The sequence below is a fragment of the Leguminivora glycinivorella genome, chromosome 27 (genome assembly GCF_023078275.1).
Source record: "Leguminivora glycinivorella isolate SPB_JAAS2020 chromosome 27, LegGlyc_1.1, whole genome shotgun sequence".
NCBI lineage: Eukaryota > Metazoa > Arthropoda > Insecta > Lepidoptera > Tortricidae > Leguminivora > Leguminivora glycinivorella.
The window spans coordinates 6,766,785-6,788,430 of NC_062997.1; the positions used below are offsets into that span (position 1 = coordinate 6,766,785).

At 36.3% G+C, this 21,646-nt stretch overlaps 1 protein-coding gene across 3 annotated transcripts in view; it reads right to left on the bottom strand.

Annotated features, from left to right (window-relative positions):
* Positions 1–21,646, bottom strand: part of LOC125240250 (TBC1 domain family member 4) — a 69,168-nt gene that overhangs the window by 46,519 nt on the left and 1,003 nt on the right. The window contains exons 2-3 of one of the 3 annotated variants that reach the window (XM_048148083.1): positions 21,515–21,603; positions 20,627–20,732 (exon numbers count right to left, since the gene is read on the bottom strand). In XM_048148083.1, coding sequence (XP_048004040.1) covers positions 20,627–20,732; positions 21,515–21,603 — 195 coding nt within the window. Of the gene's footprint in view, positions 1–11,970; positions 12,594–20,626; positions 20,733–21,514; positions 21,604–21,646 lie in introns of those variants that run through there. The other 2 variants (XM_048148084.1, XM_048148085.1) reach the window with 2 other exon arrangements.

Genomic DNA, 21,646 nt, shown 5'->3' on the forward strand with positions numbered 1-21,646 from the left:
CACAATCTTGAGCGTTGCGAGGGTTTCAAGGCACGTGTACCGAGTGGCTCTCTTTGCTATTCGAAAACGGATAGCAAAATTGCATTTTATCCACAAGAGTGCAAAGTAATTTCAAACAAATTTTAACTTGATGTCTTAAGCTGGCTGGTAGATTTTACCTATAAATTATGAATTTGAATCATAAATATTGAATAAATTGATGGATTTGATTTAGTTTGATGTTTCATAGTCAGTATTTTAGCTAAAAGTATGAAATTACTTTCCACTCCTGTGGATAAAATGAAAATTCTCATCAGGCAGGCAATTATGGTCGCGCGATAAATGATAAAACATCAGGCCGTCCCTATCGCACTTACTAATAGTGCGATAGGGACGGCCTGATGTTTTATCGTCTATCGCGCGACCATGCTACCCGTGCAGTTTTTAACCCCCGACGCAAAAACGGCGGGCTGTTATAAGTTTGACGTGTCTGTCTGTTTCTGTGTGTGTCTGTCTATGGCATTGTAGCTCCCAAACGGATGAACCGATTTAGATTTAATTTTATTTTGTTTGAATGCTAATTTATTTGGGAGTGTTCTTGGCTATGTTTCATGAAAAGCGGTCCACCATGTCGAGGGTTTTTCAAAATTTTAATTTTTTTTAGCAGCAAGAGAGCCTTTACCAGTTGGTGTGGTGAAAATCAAATTTAATTCATTCAGTACCTTGGTGAATGCTCAAGTTTGATCACGTCTTCTGAATCACCCTGTATAAATGAGGTAGGTACTTTTTATGGGTTCCCCTTGTTTTGGCATAATTTTACAATCAAATATTTTTTTGGCATAATCTATATTGGCATAATTCACCTTTCGCATAATCTGTTATGGCATAGTATAGTTACGCATATTTTGTCTAGGGATATTTTTGTTTGTCCGAATATATTTCGTGTATAAAGGTTATTCGCCGAATGGTTTTTATGCATAAATTATTTGTGCATAACATTGTTTAGTCTAAATTTACCACGCAGAATTTTTATCATAAGCACAATAATACAGGTAATACTACTATATTTATGTTGCAGTTCTAACCTAACCGACATTCTTGACAAAATTTTTGTATTTGTTGAAGGTCGCAATTCTAACCTAACCTAACCGACTCTCTTGACAGCATTTAGTATGGGTGGTTATTCTGATGTTAAGAAATATGCCAAATTCAATTATGCGAATCAATTTTATTCATAAACACAATCGGCGTAAACAGAATTATGCGAACTTATTTTCGGACAAAGTAATATTCGTATTATTTTAGATTATGACCAATAAGTTTTCTGCCAAATTAACATTTGTCGAAAACCGATCGAAGTCTGTTATGCGAAAATTGTTTAGAACAATTAAAGGTATACCAAATAGAGGGAACCCCTTTTTGACCCCCGACGCAAAAACGACGGGGTGTTATAAGTTTGACGTGTCTGTCTGTCTGTTTGTCTGTCTATCTGTGTGCGTGTCTGTCTGTGGCATCGTAGCTCCCGAACGGATGAACCGATTTAGATTTAGTTTTTTTTGTCTGAAAGCTGAGTTAGTCGGGAGTGTACTTTTTATCATGTTGACATGCCACGTAGGTACCTATCTACGCCTGAGCGAGTGTATTTAAATAATTTGTACAATAACATCCCGTCAACATTTTAACAAACGTTTTGCATAATCTGTTCGATGGATAGGTAAATACGTAATTGTTTTGACATGTTTTCGCTAAAATCATGTGTTGATGGGTGCTTGCTACCTGTTGGTATAGAATTTTTAACAATTTGTGCAAAACACACCTACCTAGGTGCTTGAGTACCTACCCTTTTCTTCATGTCAAAAAAACCATCATACTCTTTTATTCAATTCGGATGGCAATGGACCGACAAGCGTGGAGGAATGGAGAGGAGGCCTATGTCCGAAGATGGGCGCTTTAGAAGCTGCTATAGATAGATAGATAGATAATAATAGAGACTCTTTTATTATTAGCAAAACAATGCAGATTTAGATTACCCTGAGTACTTATAAATAAAATAAATATTATAGAACATTCTTACACAGATTGACTGAGACCCACGGTAAGCTCAAGAAGGCTCGTGTTGTGTGACTATAATATAATAATTTAATTAAAATGGTCAATTGATTTTTTGAACCTTCAAAATTTTCTTACCATGTTTTTTTTTTCAAATGTTTCTCAAGAGTTTTATTTTATTTAATCTTATCTATATATCTGGGCCATTTTTTTTCAAAGATTTTTTTGGATTTGCAAATTTTTATGTGGTTTCCTCTCAGAATCGCGAGCTCTTTCAATCCTAATAGGAGAAAAAAAGTGTCCCAAGGTTTTTTCCCATTCCGTTACCAATTTTTCATACACCTTGTACGGCGGTGGTAACGGAATTGAAGGTATGAAAAATGTATGGAAATCTTGGGACATTTTTTTTTCTCCTATCAGGATCGAAAGACCTCGCGATTCTGAGTATGAATCGCGTAAAAAATACCCATGTTAGAAAAAAGTGGGGTGGACAACTTTAAAAAAAATGGCCCATCTATCGTCTATATACCTACAGTTGACAGGCGTAGGCAACAGTTTTTAACGAATAATTTATTTTATTTATGTTACAAAAAATATAAGAGAGTATGTCCTGTCTCAAGGTTTGAGTTTTAAGAACAAGGAAGAAATTTCACGCCAAACATTATTTTCGGTAACTCAGAATCATTTTGGCAACAGATCAAAATCGGACAATGGTTATTGGTTACATTTTACATTACAAAGGGCACTTGAAGACTGATGGAAAGTATGTAAAATTTTAAATGGGTAAATATTATTACTTCTGGTCTCTTTATAACCCCCCCCCCCCCTCCCCACTTCCCTAAAATGGGGAGGGGAAGTTTGTATGGAGCATTCCGGAATTTTCGAATTTAACGCGTGTGTGTGTTCGCAATAAACTCTAAAACTACTGAACGGATTTTCATGCGATTTTTACCAAAGAATAGAGTGATTCTTGAGGAACATTTAGGTATATAATTTGTCGAGATCTTGTTTGAATTGTTTGAAATATGACAACATTTGCTAATCGAGTCGGACAAAATCCCGCGAAAATGCTGCCCAAACCGTTTGATCTATATCAAAACAAGGTATGGCGAAATTGTGTCTCTCTAATAGACCTACAAAAAATTTGGCGATGGCATATGTCTATCTTTTACGGATAATTTACTATAGCCATTTTTATGATAACCCCGTGCGTAGCCGGGGCGGCCCGCTATATTGTCTATTAAGGACCTTTTTTCCGAATTTCTGATATAAAGATCCTAATTACTATCTAATGGAAAGCTACAATCATTCGAAATAGAACAGTCAGCTGCAGAGAAAAGGAGACCCCCTGCCATACAAATTTGTATCCAAGGGGGTCTATTTTTCTCTGCAGCTGACTGTACATTTCGATACAAGTGCGAAAAAAAAGTTCGAAACGACTGGTTTAAATGGACACGAGTGAATAATCCCCTTTCCGCACGTGTATCGTACGAAGTTTTTCAGTACATATGGCCCTCTGAAGTTGACTTGACAATCTTGACATATGTATAATGAAACACTTCTCGCACTAGTGCGTAATAAAACACCATCTGTACTAAAATAGTACATTTCGTTATAAGTGAGTGAAGAATGACATTCTCGCACGAGTGACGAACGACGTTTTTTAATACTGTTTACACGACTCATTATGAGCCACTTTTTATACTACGTCGGTGGCAAACAAGTATACGGTCCGCCTGATGTAAAGCGGTCACCGTAACCTATGGACGCCTGCAACTCAAACAGTGTCACATGCGCGTTGCCACCCCATTAGAAACTTGTACACTCCCTTTTGCTGTGTTAAGTACACAGCAAAAAGGAGTGTACCAGTTCCAAGGAGGGTTCGGGTTGCCGACGACTCAAAGGACAATAGACGGAACAAGTTAGTTCCGTAAGTCCGCCCGTCATCAGCACACCGCACCCTCGTTGAGCTCTGGCAGCCTTACTCACCGGCAGGAACACAACACTATGAGTAGGGTCTAGTGCTATTTGGCTGCGGTCTTCTGTAAGGCGGCACTTTTTCAAAGTATAAACAATTTTATAAATTATGTTTAGTATGACTAAAAATAAACAATTACATATGAAATATCAATGTTTTAAACATTAATTACTTAATAGTGTGTTTATAGTTTTATTCCGCCTTAGTAAAATGTACTAATATTAAAACAGCTCGGTAAGTAGTAAAATGGAACGCATACTTTTTACGCACTAGTGCGTAAAATAGTGCCAAAACACGGGCACTTTTTGAGCAACTGTATTAAAATAGTTATTTGTTATACAAGGGGGCAAAGTTGTATTTTAACGCCGAGTGCGGAATTTTAACACACGAGAAGTAAAATACATTTGCACCCGAGTGTAACACAATACTTTCCCCTCACTATAGCGAGGAAACTACAACGCAAAAAATGCGTTTATCACTGCTTCCAGTAGTTCCACAGGTGGTAAATCATCTTTATCACTAGATTCGCCTACTTTTATCAATTTTAAAGCAGTTATTTTGACTTTATTCAAGGTCAAATTACTTTACCCACTAGTGGATAAAATGCGTTTTTACCCGCTGGTATTAAAGCACAAAACACGTGTTTCCGAGCTGGTGAGGGGAAAAGGGTATTTACATTTTACGTGATAATTGTGTGTAGTCAAATCTTAGTCAACTCAGTACAATAGTTTTCTAAAATTCGGGGGCATTGCCAAAACCGCCAATCAGGGTTAATGTGTTTAGCGAGGTCACGAACGTTTGTCATTTAGGGCCAATTGCAGAAAAAATGTACCTTTCGGTGAATTTTGGGTCCCGTGAAAAAAATATATATATCACAAGAGAAACATAACTGAATTCTGTAATTGAGCATTTCTTTTTTTTTTGCCAATAATTTTTTTTTTATTGTTTTAGGGAATTTAAGGTCAATTGTACTCAGAATCACGAGTACTTTCAATCTCACTGGGAGACAAAAAGTGTCCCAGAATTTCCATACATTTTTGTTATTTTCCTCTTTTGTTACCCCATACAACATGTACGGAAAATGGTAACAAAATAAAAAAAAACGTATGGGACAATTTTTTTAACTACTAGGATTGAAAAGGCTAGTAATTCTGAGTAGAAATAGCATTTTTTTTTCAAAAATATCACACTTCATAAAAGTGACAAAAAAAAAGAAATGTTCAATTATGGATAACATAACCTAACTACAAAATTTAAATTTTGAAAAAACCTCCGACTTCCGACATAGTGAACCGATTTCCATCAAACATGGCTAAGAACACTCTGGACTAATTTGCTTTCAAACTAAAAAAAAACTAATTAATCGGTTCATCCGTTCGGAAGCTACGATGCCACAGACAGACAAACAGACACAAACTTATAACACCCCGTCGTTTTTGCGTCGCGGGTTAAAAATATACCCTATTAGTAACCTTCAAATCGCATGACGTATAAAATATGTCAATTTTTGTTTCGTAATATATACATATTTTATCACCGGAACTACTTACATACCTAATTGAAGTTAGACTGATTAAATTGGGTTAGGTCAAGAGTTGGATTTAAGTAATACAATTGATTTTAACCTTATTTTAACCTTATTTTTGCCAATTTTTTTTTTCAGGCGTTAAGGTTAAGTACTTTGTTTTTTGTTTTAACCCCCGACGCAAAAACGACGGGGTGTTATAAGTTTGAGGTGTCTGTATGTGCAGGGCCGGATTAAGGGTAGAGCGAGTGGAGCGGCCGCTCTAGGCGCTGAATGGTAAGGGGCGCCAAAATCGGTTGCTAGGGCGCCGCCAAAGATGTTTCTAGCTCTTGATGAACCACATTTGTCGAACTTCATGACTTCTCAATGTCTGTCCAAGTTGGCCATTTAGATAGAATAAAAGCCCCCCCCCCCCCCAAATATAATAGGAAAAATTTTCGCGCTCGCTTCGCTCGCGCTTACAAATTCAGTCAATGCACATGTGAAATATCTTAGTTACCTAGTCAAATGGTTGTGACGTTTCAGATGGACGCAGCGAATCTATTAGGATGACATTTTGGCCCCCAAAAAAAGTTGAACAAGGGGGCGCCAAAACTATATCTCGCTCTACCCTGATCGAATGCGCGGGCCGGCGCTGTGTATGTGTATCTGTCTGTGGCATCGTAGCTCCCGAACGGATGAACCGATTTAGATTTAGTGTTTTTTGTTTGAAAGCTGAATTAGTCGGGAGTGTTCTTAGCCATGTTTCACGAAAATCGGTCTACTATGTCGGGGTTTTTTTCAAAGTTTAAATTTTGTGGTTAGGTTATTGAAATATTTAAACAACTTATTTTCTCATATGTGGTACTTAGATTACTTTAGGGCCAATTGCACCACCCGCTTAACTCAATGTTAGTGGGCTGTCCACTGTCAAATAGGGATGATTCTAAGTAAAAATTGTACCTAGGCGTGACGTCACGCGAAACTTCAACGCGCTGTACCGTCGTCATTTTTCGTTTACGAGAAAAAAGAAAAAATACGTGTCTAAAATTCTTTGATAATCTAACTGACGGACTTATTAGTTTTTTTCTACTTGTCGACTGTAATCTGTCAATTAGGGCACCACAGACTAAATTATAAGTGCTAACTTTTCAGTGTTGGATACTCTATGGCAGTTCCGACTCAATTATAATAAGCTCATTATAGTTGACTTTAGTTAACTGTAATAATTTCAAAAATAGAACTTCATACAATTTCTATACTAATTTGCGATACCTGGCAAATTTTCCTGCATCTGAAACACATTTTTTTTTATCTGTCGCGTTATCGGCCAATCAGAGACGGTTATTACAAACAATTGGTTGCTAGGTAATTCGATGTTGATACAACGGTGAACGACTCTATTAACATTAATTTTAACTTGCATGAATGATGATATTTCCGTCCATTGATGATGAAGATGATGACTCGTAGAAAAAGTATTGTATACAATAGTGATATAATTAAGCTTTTCACTCTCGTACCGTACTATTAGGCCACTCAGCAAGCTTCGTGGCCTAAACATGGTACTCGACTGGAAAGCTTTGTATTATATCACGATTGTATAAAATACTATTTTAGTCGTCTCGCCTATTCCATGTAAAATGGTGGGACCTCGGGTCAACACTCCATTCGGTGGCGCAAGTGACCCTAAAAAACTTATTTTCTCATAGTTACTTGATTACTTAGACTCACATAATATATCTCGAAGAGACTAAGAGACAGGGTTTATTGTGGTGAAACCCGATAAATCGAGATAATTTGTCCTTGAAATAACAACATTGTGGAAATTACACATAGTTCGAAATTCAAAAACCAGTTTGTTCAACTTATCAGGTTTCACCAGTAAACCCTTGACTGACGCCAGCGCAGACCGAAGAGCTGGCAGCTTCCTCGCTCAGCGTATTACCTTGACAATCCAGCGAGGAAATGTTGCCAGCGTCTCCGGTACTATGCCACAGGCGCCGTTTTTAGATTTATTTTAATTTTAATTTTAAATTTATTTACTTACATTTTTTTAAATTAAAGGTAAAATGGAAAAATTCACACCTCCGGCAGGACTCGAACCTGCGACCTTTGGCCTTGCGGGGGCCCCGGCAAGGCCAAAGGTCGCAGGTTCGAGTCCTGCCGGAGGTGTGAATTTTTCCATTTTTCCTTTAATTTAAAAAAATGTAAGTAAATAAATTTAAAATTAAAATTAAAATAAATCTAAAAACGGCGCCTGTGGCATAGTACCGGAATAGGTGTGAATTTTTCCATTTTTCCTTTAATTTAAAAACATGTAATATCGCTCGCAGACTTTTCTGCATGATAAAAAAAACAAATTTATTTACTTACTTAGTTTAATTTTATTTTAAGATAATATTATGTACCTACCTATATACTTTATACCTATCTCTGTTTAGTTATATTATTATGTTGTTTATAACTGGTGCTGTCAACGATTATAAAAGGAATTGATTAATTAATTAACAAGTTAATCGTCTAAACCGGTTGAGCAGTTACATTGCTGCCGTGTAACACTAAGTAAGTACTTATATGTAAACATGTATTGTATGTATTTATGTTAAAATAACTACAGCATTATTACTTTACATTTTAAGAATATAAGAATAAGAATAAGAAAAAAAAAAAAAAGAATAAGAATATGTGATACCGACTGCTGATTTATATTTTGTCCAACTTAATGTACCATATTTAAGCAAATAAATTATATTCTTATTCTTATTCTTATTCTTAAATTTAACCACATTTGCAGGTGCTTATTGTACCTGTGATTTCTACAGAATAACGATGAAATAAATAAAGCCTGGGGGCCGATTTTCGAGTCTCACGCGTTCGAATTCAGAAAATTGTCACTGAAAATAATAGGCAATTCACCGTTTTCAACCGGTATTTTAGTGACAGTGAGACTCAAAAATCGACCTCCTGCTTTCAAATAAAGTAAAAATGGTTAAAATCGGTTCACAAAATAAATATTTGTCACATAAAAATCATGTACCATACTGCAAGCTCGCGCACATTAGTTTATTTAAGTTGCCGATAGATGTCGCTGTACGATGAAGGCTCATTTCCTACATCGCGTTTTTAGGTCGAGTCATAAATAAATAAACTATTAAACTACTACTACTATTGAAGTCGAATTGTCTTGATTTTCTTTGGACGCGTTTTCTAAATAAAATTGTACATTAAATATTACTTGTTATGAGGGAAATTATGTCTTGAGGGAACTAGTCAATTCTGTCGAGTTATATTGATGATTCAACTATTGAAAGTTTGAACGGAACCCTCGGAGGGCGAATTCGACTCGCACTTGGCAAGTTTATTTGGTAAGTAGTAACTAGTAAGAAACCGTTTGGTTGGTCAAAAACTCAGATCCTCTCTTAATATGTATATCTCAGGTATATTTTCCTTATTGATTAACAAACACTTGTTGTTTGTTTATATAATTTGCATATATAGTAATGTAATATTTTCCGTGTAGTGGCCTCTGAGAGGTCAGCTCCGTGGAATATTTTAGCTTATATTTTGTTATAATATGAACCTACCTCACAACTCACAAGGCCAATGAATGTAGGTTACGTTTCTTTATTATCTCAAGTCCATAAAATCTATATTTTTCATCACACCCGCACTTTAAATGTGCTATTTCACGCAGGCGGAGCGTGAGTTATAGAAAAATCGTTCTCCCAAGGGAATAATGAAATTTCTTGTACCGTACTTAACTTTTTTACATCTATTTACATATTTTTTACATTGCGAATGTGATGAAAAACATTGTGTGTAACTCGGGGAGTATGGATATTACTAACTCGAGTTAGTAATATTCAACTTCCTCCCCTTGTTGCACAATGTACTATTATGTATGTATGAGCTCTTTATGTTACGGTATACTATCTTTTGCCCGCAACTTCGATCGCGTTAAATTCGAAAACTCCGGAATACTCCATAGCTACGATGCCACAGACAGACACACATGACACACGCACACAGACAGACAGACATACAGATAGACAGACAGACGCGTCAAACTTATAACACCCCGTCGTTTTTGCGTCGGGGGTTAAAAAGGAGTGACATAGCGGAGAGCGGTAAAATAACCGAGACTGGGGAAGAGGGGTCCAATATCTCGACTTTTTTGTGTGGTATTAGTTAGTGATAATTTTTGAAGATAATTATTAATGTTGAAAAAAAGTGGACCGATTTTCATCAAACATTACCAAGAACACTCAGGACTAATTCAGCTTTCAAACAAAAAAGAAAATCTAAATCGGTTCATCCGTTCAAAATCTTCGATGCCACAGACACAGACAGACACGTCAAACTTATAACACCCCGTTTTTAACCCCCGACGCAAAAACGACGGGGTGCTATAAGTTTGACGTGTCTGTCTGTCTGTCTGTGTGTGTGTCTGTCTGTGGCATCGTAGCTCCCGAACGGATGAACCGATTTAGATTTAGTTTTATTTTGTCGGAAAGCTGAGTTAGTCGGGAGTGTTCTTAGCCATGTTTCATGAAAATCGGTCTACTATGTTGCAGTCGGGGGTTTTTTCAAAATTTTAATTTTGTGGTTATGCGTCGGGGGTTAAAAGTGTCCGTTGACTGAACGTGACTAGAGAGTGATCTAGGCGTGATGCCCGAATGTCTAGAATGACGACACTCCCGCCAGCCAAGACCGTGGCGACTGGCAACGCACCAACGAACGGGGTTGTTGAGAATGTTGACTGTTGACGAGCGTCAGATTATTGTGGTAAACAAACCGAATGCCTGACGCGGTTATAGTACATAAAACTATTAAAATCTGGCTATATGTAGCTTTTTTAAATATTTCAATGATTGATGTACCATTTTATCAGAATGTCGGTTGAAGATGAAAAGGACATTATCGTTCTTTTAAAGACTCTTTTGTTTTAAAAACACGTTTTCTCAATTTTCGCTGCAAATAGATATGTATTTAGGTTGCAATTGTATTCGTTGTCTGGTATGTACACAACATCATGAATTCCATTATAACCATTGTTTTTGAATAAAAAACATGTTGAGCTCAAGTTTCGCTCGTAGTATAATCAAAACTAAAGTAAGAAAATAATTATAAAAAACCGGCCAAGAGCGTGTCGGGCCATGCTCAGTGTAGGGTTCCATAGTTTTCCGTATTTTTCTCAAAAACTACTAAACCTATTAAGTTCAAAACAATTTCCTAGAAAGTCTTTATAAAGTTCTACTTTTTTGATTTTTTTCATATTTTTTAAACATATGGTTCAAAAGTTAGAGGGGGGGACGCACTTTTTTTTTCCTTTAGGAGCGATTATTTCCGAAAATATTAATATTATCAAAAAACGATCTTAGTAAATCCTTATTCATTTTTAAATACCTATCCAACAATATATCACACGTTGGGGTTGGAATGAAAAAAAAATCAGCCCCCACTTTACATGTAGGGGGAGGGGGGGGTACCCTAATAAAACATTTTTATCCATTTTTTATTTTTGCACTTTGTTGGCGTGATTGATATACATATTGGTACCAAATTTCAGCTTTCTAGTGCTAACGGTTACTGAGATTATCCGCGGACGGACGGACGGACAGACAGACATGGCGAAACTATAAGGGTTCCTAGTTGACTATACGGAACCCTAAAAAAGAGGTCACATAAGGTATTATATATTGTAGGATAATTCGCCAGGAAATAGGTTATAAAATATTCTTGCAATTGTTTTTATCGGTGCGTCGAAGACAACACGCAGTTTAGTGGTGTTTTTGTTCCTTAAGGACAGTGTGATGCGTGAAGTGCAGTTACGATTCTTGGGGCGAGTTTAGACGTGTAAGTTATTGCAGCAAGTTTTGAAACAGAAGTATTATGCAAGAAAGAGTTGCGTCCCAGAACTTGCAGCAATAAGGCCGATAGTCCACTATCATATGTTTGTCATAGAAATATGATCATAGGCAACATGCCGTCCTCTTTCTTCACATTGGAGAAAAAGGGAGGTATACAGACCTATGATCATACTTCTATAATAAACATATGATAGTGGACTATCGGCCTAACTTGCACGTCTAAACTCGGCTTTGTAGTTGTATCTCACGACCGACACGCATTTACGCAATAAAAGAAAAAAATTGACCTTCGTTCGAAAACAATACGAACATTACCAGCTGTCAATACAAAGTATGTTCCAAAACATTGTTTTGGCAGTTAAACTAAGCACCTAAATTAATAATAATCTTGGCGCGTTTCGTTCTACGTCAATTGAACAGTGCCTTGAATTTTGGCGCGAAATATAAAAAGTAAGTTACCTACCTACTTTTTTGCTAATATACATTTGCTACTTGAAATACATAAGACAAAGTTAATTATGATTATTATTTTTTTCAATTTGGGAAATAATAAATAATTGAATGATTATAGTAAGGAAGATACTTACACTTTAAAGTTGCACTATCAATCCTTTACACCATCACTAACACATTTAAACGATTTGATTCGCTCAAAACTCTTAAAACTAACACATTTAACATAAACAACTATGTCACAGCTCAAATATTTATTTTATTCGTAAAAAATATGTGAGATATTTGAAATGTCTAGAAAAACATATTGAAACTGTTCCATAAATGGAAATATATTAGGTCCATTTCACAAGCCGCCAGTATGAGGACGACTCCGAGCCAGAATTCCAAATTTGAAATTTGAGAAGCCGTTCGGAACACGGCCGTCTGGCGCGCTAGCGGTGTACACACTGAATTCAACATGGCGACTTGGCACCGTTTCCTAGTCAATTAATCACTTATTTAATTAATTTAGTCACTATTTTGTTATTCTGTTGTTATTTTTGTTTTGAAAATGATAAACTTGTTATAGTAGTTTGTGTTTTGATGGTTATGAAACTCAGGGGACTTTTATTTACGAAGTTTAACTACTTTTCAAAGTTTTTTTCAAACTTTTTAAAGTTTTTTTTTTAAATTGCTGCAGCACTCAAGAATAGCACTGTATTTTTTTTTCACTAGTCACTATTTTCAAGAACACTTAACTATCACTTTAGTTTAATTTTGATACAGTTTTTTATCAGCAAAATAAAATAATGTGTCAACAGTAACGCTAGTCAGTTTGTACTAATCAAAGTCATACAGAATACTATTTGGAGCCAAGGATTTGATATTGTAGATCGACACTACCTAATCAATATTTATATCATATACAGTATACAGTACAGGTTTTTGAATGTCAATGTCTATAAATAAGTGTGGAATTATTATTTTGATCGTTGTGCAGGCGATTTATATTGGGGTAGGTCAATGATTTTAAAATAAGAAACGATGATTAAATTAAGGATGACATTTTGCTTTTTTAGACAATAAAGATATCCATATATATATTACTAATATAAATGGGAAAGTGTGTGTGTCTGTTTGTTTGTCCGTCTTTTACGGCAAAACGAACGACGAATTGACGTGATTTTTTAATTGGAGATAGTTGAAAGGATGGAGAGTGATATAGGATACTTTTTGTCTCTTTCTAACGCGAAAGCCGCGGGAAAAAGCTAGTAAAATATATAAAAATGTATATGCCAATATCACTAATTTATTATTTTAGTAGTAGTAAATGTATTTTATATATAAATCATTCATTCTGTGAACTTTTGGACCTCCCCACGTAGTTTTTTTTAACGGACGGAACACTAGTTTTTTTTGTTCGCATGTCCAAGTTATAGGCAGCTCATGTTTTTTTTTTAATTTATTTTTAAAGGACCTATATAAAAACTACATATCAGCCCTGTCAGTCTGCTTTTCATGGCCTCAAATTACATTATTGTTAAGAATAGCGTCAGTCCAACAACCATATTCGCTGTGTCTGATGTTGGTTCAGCTCATGTTATATAGCGTTCGACATGTTTCGATCCATTTTTTAGGGTTCCGTAGTCAACTAGGAACCCTTATAGTTTCGCCATGTCTGTCTGTCCGTCCGTCCGTCCGTCCGTCCGTCCGTCCGTCCGCGGATAATCTCAGTAACCGTTAGCGCTAGAAAGCTGAAATTTGGTACCAATATGTATATCAATCACGCCAACAAAGTGCAAAAATAAAAAATGGAAAAAAATGTTTTATTAGGGTACCCCCCCTACATGTATAGTGGGGGCCGATATTTTTTTTCATTCCAACCCCAACATATGATATATTGTTGGATAGGTATTTAAAAATGAATAAGGGTTTACTAAGATTGTTTTTTGATAATATTAATATTTTCGGAAATAATCGCTCCTAAAGGAAAAAAAAGTGCGTCCCCCCCCCTCTAACTTTTGAACCATATGTTTAAAAAATATGAAAAAAATCACAAAAGTAGAACTTTATAAATACTTTCTAGGAAAATTGTTTTGAACTTGATAGGTTCAGTAGTATTTGAGAAAAATACAGAAAACTACGGAACCCTACACTGAGCGTGGCCCGACACGCTCTTGGCCGGTTTTTTTTAATATGTATGAGTCTCACGGGAGTTTTATAGCTAAAATTATGCGACGTTGTTAATTTTAGGTACATTTTATAATAACACAATGGAGGATCGAGTATTATAGAGAGTTACTGTCGAAGTAAAATGTGTAATCACAGTGCATAGACTGCCATCTTTTGACATAGGCTTAAAACTTTTGAACCTCAGTTTTGACAATTTGGCCCATATTCTTAGCTTGACATGTGTTAAAATGTCAAATATTAGTATTAGCGCAATCTAACTGAGCGTACCCCAAAGGTGTAATGCCATCTAGGCCACCGTACCTTTTTCAGTATGGTACTGAGGTACGTTTTTTTCTTAGACTTTATCTGTCGATACGGAGTTATTTATATATGTCTTTGAATAACACGAACGTATGTAAAACTTTGTTTCCATTAAATTTTTTTTGTTTTACGTCCCCATTTAACCAAAATATTTATCTTAGTCGACATCCTAAAAGCGGATATTTTACACGCTGTGCCATTATTTTCGTACGACGCAGATACAGTGTATGTCAGATTTAATATCGTTCGTTAACCGCATCGTGTAAACACGCTTATGTGAATCATCCTCACTGCCACAGCTTATTGAGAAACAGCTAGTGCAGTTGGATAGATTAGAACTTTGATAATACTTAGTCATGAAATTAAATGAAAACATATTTTCCTGTATTTGATCTGGAATTCTGGACGTATGTACTTATTAAATTGTTCCTATTTTTAACCCCCGACGCAAAAACGACGGGGTGTTATAAGTTTGACGAGTCTGTCTGTCTGTCTGTCTGTTTGTCTGTGTGTATGTCTGTCTGTGGCATCGTAGCTCCCGAACGGATGAACCGATTTAGATTTAGTTTTTTTTTTATCTGAAAGCTGAGTTAGTCGGGAGTGTTCTTAATTAGCCATGTTTCATGAAAATCGGTCTACTATGTCGCGGACGGGGATTTTTTCAAAATTTTAATTTTGTGGTTATTACGGCTGATAGTACTCGGCTCCTAAAGTATATTTATATATGACACATCGTAGGGTTTGTTATATTTTTTTGGAGAAAACTAGGACACAAATGTGTTATGTTAAAACACCTTGTGAATAAAATAATTAAATGAGATCTCTCTAGACACTGTTAACGTGTCATGAGAGACAGTGTTAAACATCCTGACAGGCAATTACATTATATCGTCATCATTCCCTTGCCCTTTTCCCATTATTTGGGGTCGGCGCAGCAGATCATTTTCCTCCATTCCTCTCTATCAGCCGTCATTTCTATACTAACTAATACCTTTCACTCTCATATCGTTGTTCACACATTCCATCCATCTTTTCTTAGGCCTTCCACTACCATTGTATCCATCCACTTTCATATTTACCACTCGTTTTATAACATTGCTTTCATCCCTCCGCATTACATGCCCATACCATGCTAATCTACTTTCTCTCAATTTCTCTGTCACTGGCGCTACTCTCAGGCTTCCTCTTATATACTCAGTCCGAATTTCGAGTGAAAGTTAATTGCTTAGATGTTAATTCATGTCCCTTAAAATATCCGTGACTAATTTGGTAACACCTATAGGTATTGTATGCACATTTAGTTTCATCCAAGTCGATTCAGATTTCGTTTACCTTTAAGTGTTATATTCTCTGATTTCTAAGGGTACATATTTACCATATTGGTTACTTTTAGTTAGCAGTTTCCTCATACTAAATGAATGTAAATTTAAAACCTACACATAATTGTTTTATCCTTATGTTTATATTTATACACGAATGTATTCTAAAGCAACATTAAGTCCCTCTAAGAACAAATTAAATTATTTTCATAGGAAATATTTGAATTTGTATTTTTTAAGTAGTCACACTACTATAATAATATACTTCATAAACATTAAGTCCACCGAGACGAGCGATGTAGGTATTTTTAGTACTTAGATACGAGTATAACACATTTTTGTATCGGTTTTTGCCAATTCCGTTTCGAGAGAGAGAAAGATAGAGAGAGAGCGAGAGAGAGAGAGAGCATTGCATTTAAAAAAAATAAAAAACTGTAAGTATCAAGACTGCTTTAACCCAACAAAAATGCAATACATATATATTCAATATTCAAACGTGCATTAGGTGAAACCCGCAAACAATGGATGACTTTGGGTTAGTGACACTACTTCACTAAAATAACTGCATACTGCATCGGGACAGGAAAAAGAAAAAAACTATGTCTATGGTTCACTTTTTTGTCAGAAATGACATTAATAACCTAACCACAAAATTAAAATTTTGAAAAAACCCCCGACCGCGACATAGTAGACCGATTTTCATGAAACATGGCTGAGAACACTCCCGACTAACTCAGCATTCAGAAAAAAAAAACTATATCTCAATCGGTTCATATAGTTGGCGCTTGTAAATTGATAGCTAGATTTTACAAGGGCACGTGGACTATCGGCCGTTGACGATAAAAACGTGGCTAAACGCGTTTCGAGATTAATTCTTCATCAGCCTCTCACTATAACATTAGTTTACTGCATAATAAAAGCTATCGATATTACAGTTTAATCAACATTAATGAACAAAAAATTAAAATTTCGAAAAATCCCCCGGCCGCGACATAGTAGACCGATTTTCATGAAACATGGCTAAGAACACTCCCGACTAACTCAGCTTTCAGACAAAAAAAACTAAATCTAAATCGGTTTATCCGTTCGGGGGCTACGATGCCACAGACAGACACACACACAAACAGACAGATAGACAGACAAACAGAAGTGTGACAACTGAAGGCGGGGTCGTTATACTCTTTGAAAAAGATCCTCGACAATGTATCGAATCGTGTCGAGTGTTAAAAAGACGCGAAATTAAAATGTATTCCCGCTTTTTCGGGTGACGGAATCAGCTTGACATTTTTTTTTTTGTAAATTATATTTAAAACGCTGTTTTATTTTATCTAATCTGTGTTCTGTCGAGATCGGTGATCTATCAACAGATGGCGTGACGCACGTGATAGATCATCTACAAACAACTAATGCACAACACAGTGTAACAATGTGTATAAGATTAATTACCAAAATAAAATGTTATCTATGCGCGGGATGAATTTCGACGGATTCGGGCGATTTTAAAAATCAAAATTTGAATTACCTCTGTGGTGACGGGTTAAGAATTTCACCACCCCCTTTCTTCCCGTGGGTGTCGTAGAAGGCGACTATGGGATATGGGTTAAATTGTGGCGTAGGCGAGAGGCTGGCAACCTGTCACTGCAATGTCACAGTTTCGTTCTCTTTCAACCCCTTATTTGCCAAGAGTGGCACTGAAGCTTTAAGTAGTAGTTTCATGTGTTCTGCCTACCCCTTTATGGGATACAGGCGTGATTGTATGTATGTATGTAAAATTTGAATTCGACGCAATCAAAGATTATTTAAACATAGACAGACATCAGTTATTGGTCATAACGTATTATAGGGCACAATTGTTACTTATTTGTACATATCTTATATCTACTACTTATTGTATCAATTTAATTATATAGGATTTACATACTTCACACCTACAGGTTTAGCGGCCTTGAAAACTACCCTGTATAAAATACATGCCCAATCTCGCTCAGAGCTCTTGAAATAATTGGATCACGAAATTGTGTCAAAAGAGGCCACGCCTCTTGACCTAATTAGCTATGTATTTCCACAGAAAACTACAAAAACATTTCATTAGGTGAATGCAAAGGTAATTTACATAGGATTTTCAACTAGCGTAAATGATCAGTACTCAATAGATGTCGCGCCGAACAAAAAGTCTAATGCTCAAAAATTTTTAGCTAATATTATAATAGTTAGTATTAATCAGTACTCTGTTTTCAATTCCTTCTGCTTGTAATATAGTTGTAAACTGTTTTAATATTAAATTTTTCTACTCGTCGACTGTAATCTGTCAATTAGGACACCACAGACTAAACTATAAGTGCTGACTTTTCAGTGTTAGATAGTCTTTGACACTTAGACAACTATAATATTTCATTACAGTTCACTTTTAGTTAACTGTAATAATTTCAAAAATAGAACTTCATACAAGTTCTTTACTAATTTGCGATACCTGAAATACTATTATACTATTATACAATCGTGATATAATACAAAGCTTTTCAGTCGAGTACCATGTTTAGGCCACGAAGCTTGCTGAGTGGCCTAATAGTACAGTACGAAAGTGAAAAGCTTAGTTATATCACTATTGTATACAATACTTTTTCTACGAGTCATCATCTTCATCATCAATGGACGGAAATATCATCATTCATGTAAGTGAAAATTAATGTTAATAGCGTCGTTCACCTTTGTATCAACATCGAATTACCTAGCAACCAATTGTTTGTAATAACCGTCCCTGATTGGCCGATAACGCGACAAATAAAAAAAAAATGTATTTCAGATGCAGAAAAATTTGCCAGGTATCGCAAATTAGTATAGAAATTGTATGATGTTCTATTTTTGAAATTATTACAGTTAACTTAAAGTCAACTATAATGAGATTACATATATTATTATAGTTGAGTCGGAACTGCCATAGAGTATCCAACACTGAAAAGTTAGCACTTATAGTTTAGTCTGTGGTGTCCTAATTGACAGATTACAGTCGACGAGTAGAAAAAATACTATTTTGACAGACGAGACACTGTTGACACTTGGTGTCGAGTAGTGGTAGTGATCATTTACGCTATTTGACGCGTGGTTGACGCGTGATTGTCGCTAGATGTCACTACAAATAACTCGCATTTACTGATGTATGGAGTTACAACTTTTTTTTTTGGAGAACCAACAGCTTACAATTCAGAATAAATAATATAACCCTAGTAACAAACAGCCAATTATAGGTTCCCACCAGTAGTAACAGGTTATCAAACAAATGGTGGCTAGTACTAAATTACTAACTATGTACGTGTATCTCACTAACACGTGATGATTATTACATGTCTTGGAAAAGCAAAACTTAGAACTAAACTAATATATAACTAATTTCGAAGCACCTACTCTTTCTGATTATGTTTTTTTTATTTCCGCTACCCAAAGGTTGTCTGGTAGAGATCGCTCTTTAGCGATAAGACCGCCTGTTGTCTGCCTCTATTTATAATCATTTGCTTTGTCTCCGCTGTATCTTTTTTCTGTATCTCTTGCTGAGGTGTGCCAATAAAGAGTATTCTATCTATCTATCTATCTATATAAGTACATCAACAAGTTATACCTATGTAGTATTCTACATTAACAGCTCTTCTCTTACTTATTCCTCTATGCTTTAAGATTAGGAAGACGCAATGTTCTCAACAGTTGACGATAAGTAAGCTTCATTTGATACTTGTAACACACTGGCGTTTATTATCCCGAAACTATCTAGACACCAAATGCCAAAGACATTGACAAAACCACAGAACTAGATAGAAGAAACAAGTTCACCTATTTGTATAGGGGCCGAGCGTGTCAAATTTTGTACTGAAGTTGTTTCTTGCCTGTAATTTTAAATATGTCTCAGGCTCTTGATTGTTCATAATTTTTGTGTTGTTGCAATTGAATATCACGTAACGAGGCATTTTTTATGTTTTGATTGACTTCAACTTACAATAATTGACGCCCGAAAGCTGCAAGCTGCGATTAAAGACGGACAACTCAGTGGATTTCACTGAGTTCATTTGACACGCTAAGTAGATACGTTGGCTTGATCTATGGTATATATGACATCTGTGGACAAAACCCTATGTGCGTTTTCACATTATCCGATCCGATATCGGATGTAGGAAGGATCTCAAAGATGGCGGCTTAAATGTATGGGATATCGGTCCTACGTCCGATATTGGATCGGATAATGTTAAAACGCACTTAAGACGATACGGTAGGGGTCAATTCTCCATACAAACGCTCTCGACTATTTCCTCCCTGGTTTTTGAAGATAGAGCAATGATTTTTTCAACACAGATTGTTATTATTTTTATCTGTGTCGGACCGTTTAGATTTTTTGATATTCTGCTTTTTAAAGACTTTAGAGCCAATCAAAAATTTCCAAAAACGGCCTTTTTCATTGTGGCGCAAAAAAAGGTGTGATACTCAAGATTGGTAACAATGAACTAAAAAAGCTAAACGGTCCGACATAGATTATTTCATTGTTATTCAGATTCTCAAATTTCGTTCCGATTGATTAAGTTTTGAAGGAGGAAAGAGTCGAGAGCGGAACCTCGATTTTAAAGATTTTTTTGAAATATCTTTTGACTGAGTTGCTCTTAATGGACAATTTTTTTTTCGATAAATCTAGTTAATAACACTTGTATATTTAACTAAAATTCCCAAGTTGAAAGGGAGGATCCTTTCCATTTTAGCATTTTCGCTACCGTATCCTCTTAAGCTTGGCAATAAATTGCGAAGAATAATATCGAGAATTTTCCAAGGAATTGCAATTTTGGACGGTCTCTTCGGTCGATCATGCCGATTGCCGTCGTCATGTCGTCGTCATGTCGTCATGTGGTGGTCGGACATGGGACGTCAAATTGTTCATGATTATGAGAACGTTCGCAATTTCGGAAGTGCCACCGAAGGCTTGGTACAGTATACCCATGAAATGTCACAAATAGTTACTTACCTCTTGGACGCCGTTCGCTTTGAAGAGGTAACAGTGTAGCAAGGCCTCCTTCTCATTGAGGAGTATGTAGAACAGCTCATCAGGCCTGCCTGGCACTTGGCTTGCCCTGACGAAAGAAAGAAATGGGCAGACATGAGGTTTTATGACATAATTTAATCTGTTCCTCAGTTGGCAGCGCGACCTCTCGTGCTAAAACACAAGCGTGCTATTTAGGTAAAACGCCCTTTTAGAGATAACATACCTACACTAGATAATTTTCGACAGGTGTACCAAGGGATGAAAATCAGTCCAATGGACGGTAAAGGCTTAGAGTTGTGTCTGCTAGTTCACTGAAAAGATCGCTCCCAAATAGTACGATCTCCGAAGTGTACTAGATCGTTCTTTTATGACATTTAGTACAGTAGTACACCGAGAGAGCGAGAGATAAATTGTGCATATGGCGTACAGTAACGCTCGCTCGTACTAGCCGAGAGCTGATCGGCCGTTTTCGCGCGCTCTCAGTCCGGTCAGTCGGTTCTAGTTCGGTTGCGGTTGGATCAAACGAATCGCTTTGCTGTCATTTTTACTCCTCGGCTCTTCGCTCCTTTCGCTCCCATTCTGTTGCGCGTCTGTGAGTGTACTAAATGTACTAGAGAGCAGAATCATTTGGGAGTATTTCGGTCTAGTACAGTGCAGGGAATCGTGTCTTTTGTACTATTAGTACAATGTACTACACAAGCCTACTAAAGGCCTGTCAGAACGTGACGTGAGGCCATCGCTTTCCAGCAGACAATGCGCCTACAGATGCTTTAAGCCGGTCTTTTCCAAGTTGGAGAAAATGTATAGGACGTTTTTGAAAGACCGATTAAGTCGTTTCTGGTAATTTCCGCATTTTAAAAATAAACATACCTAATGATGTCGACCAGTCTGTGAACGATGACAGGCTCGAAGTTCACGTTGTAAGCCTTGAGGCAGCCGTCCTCTATCGTTATACTGAGCTGTAACAAATGAGTTCTTTAGTTATACCCATAAGTCGTCTAC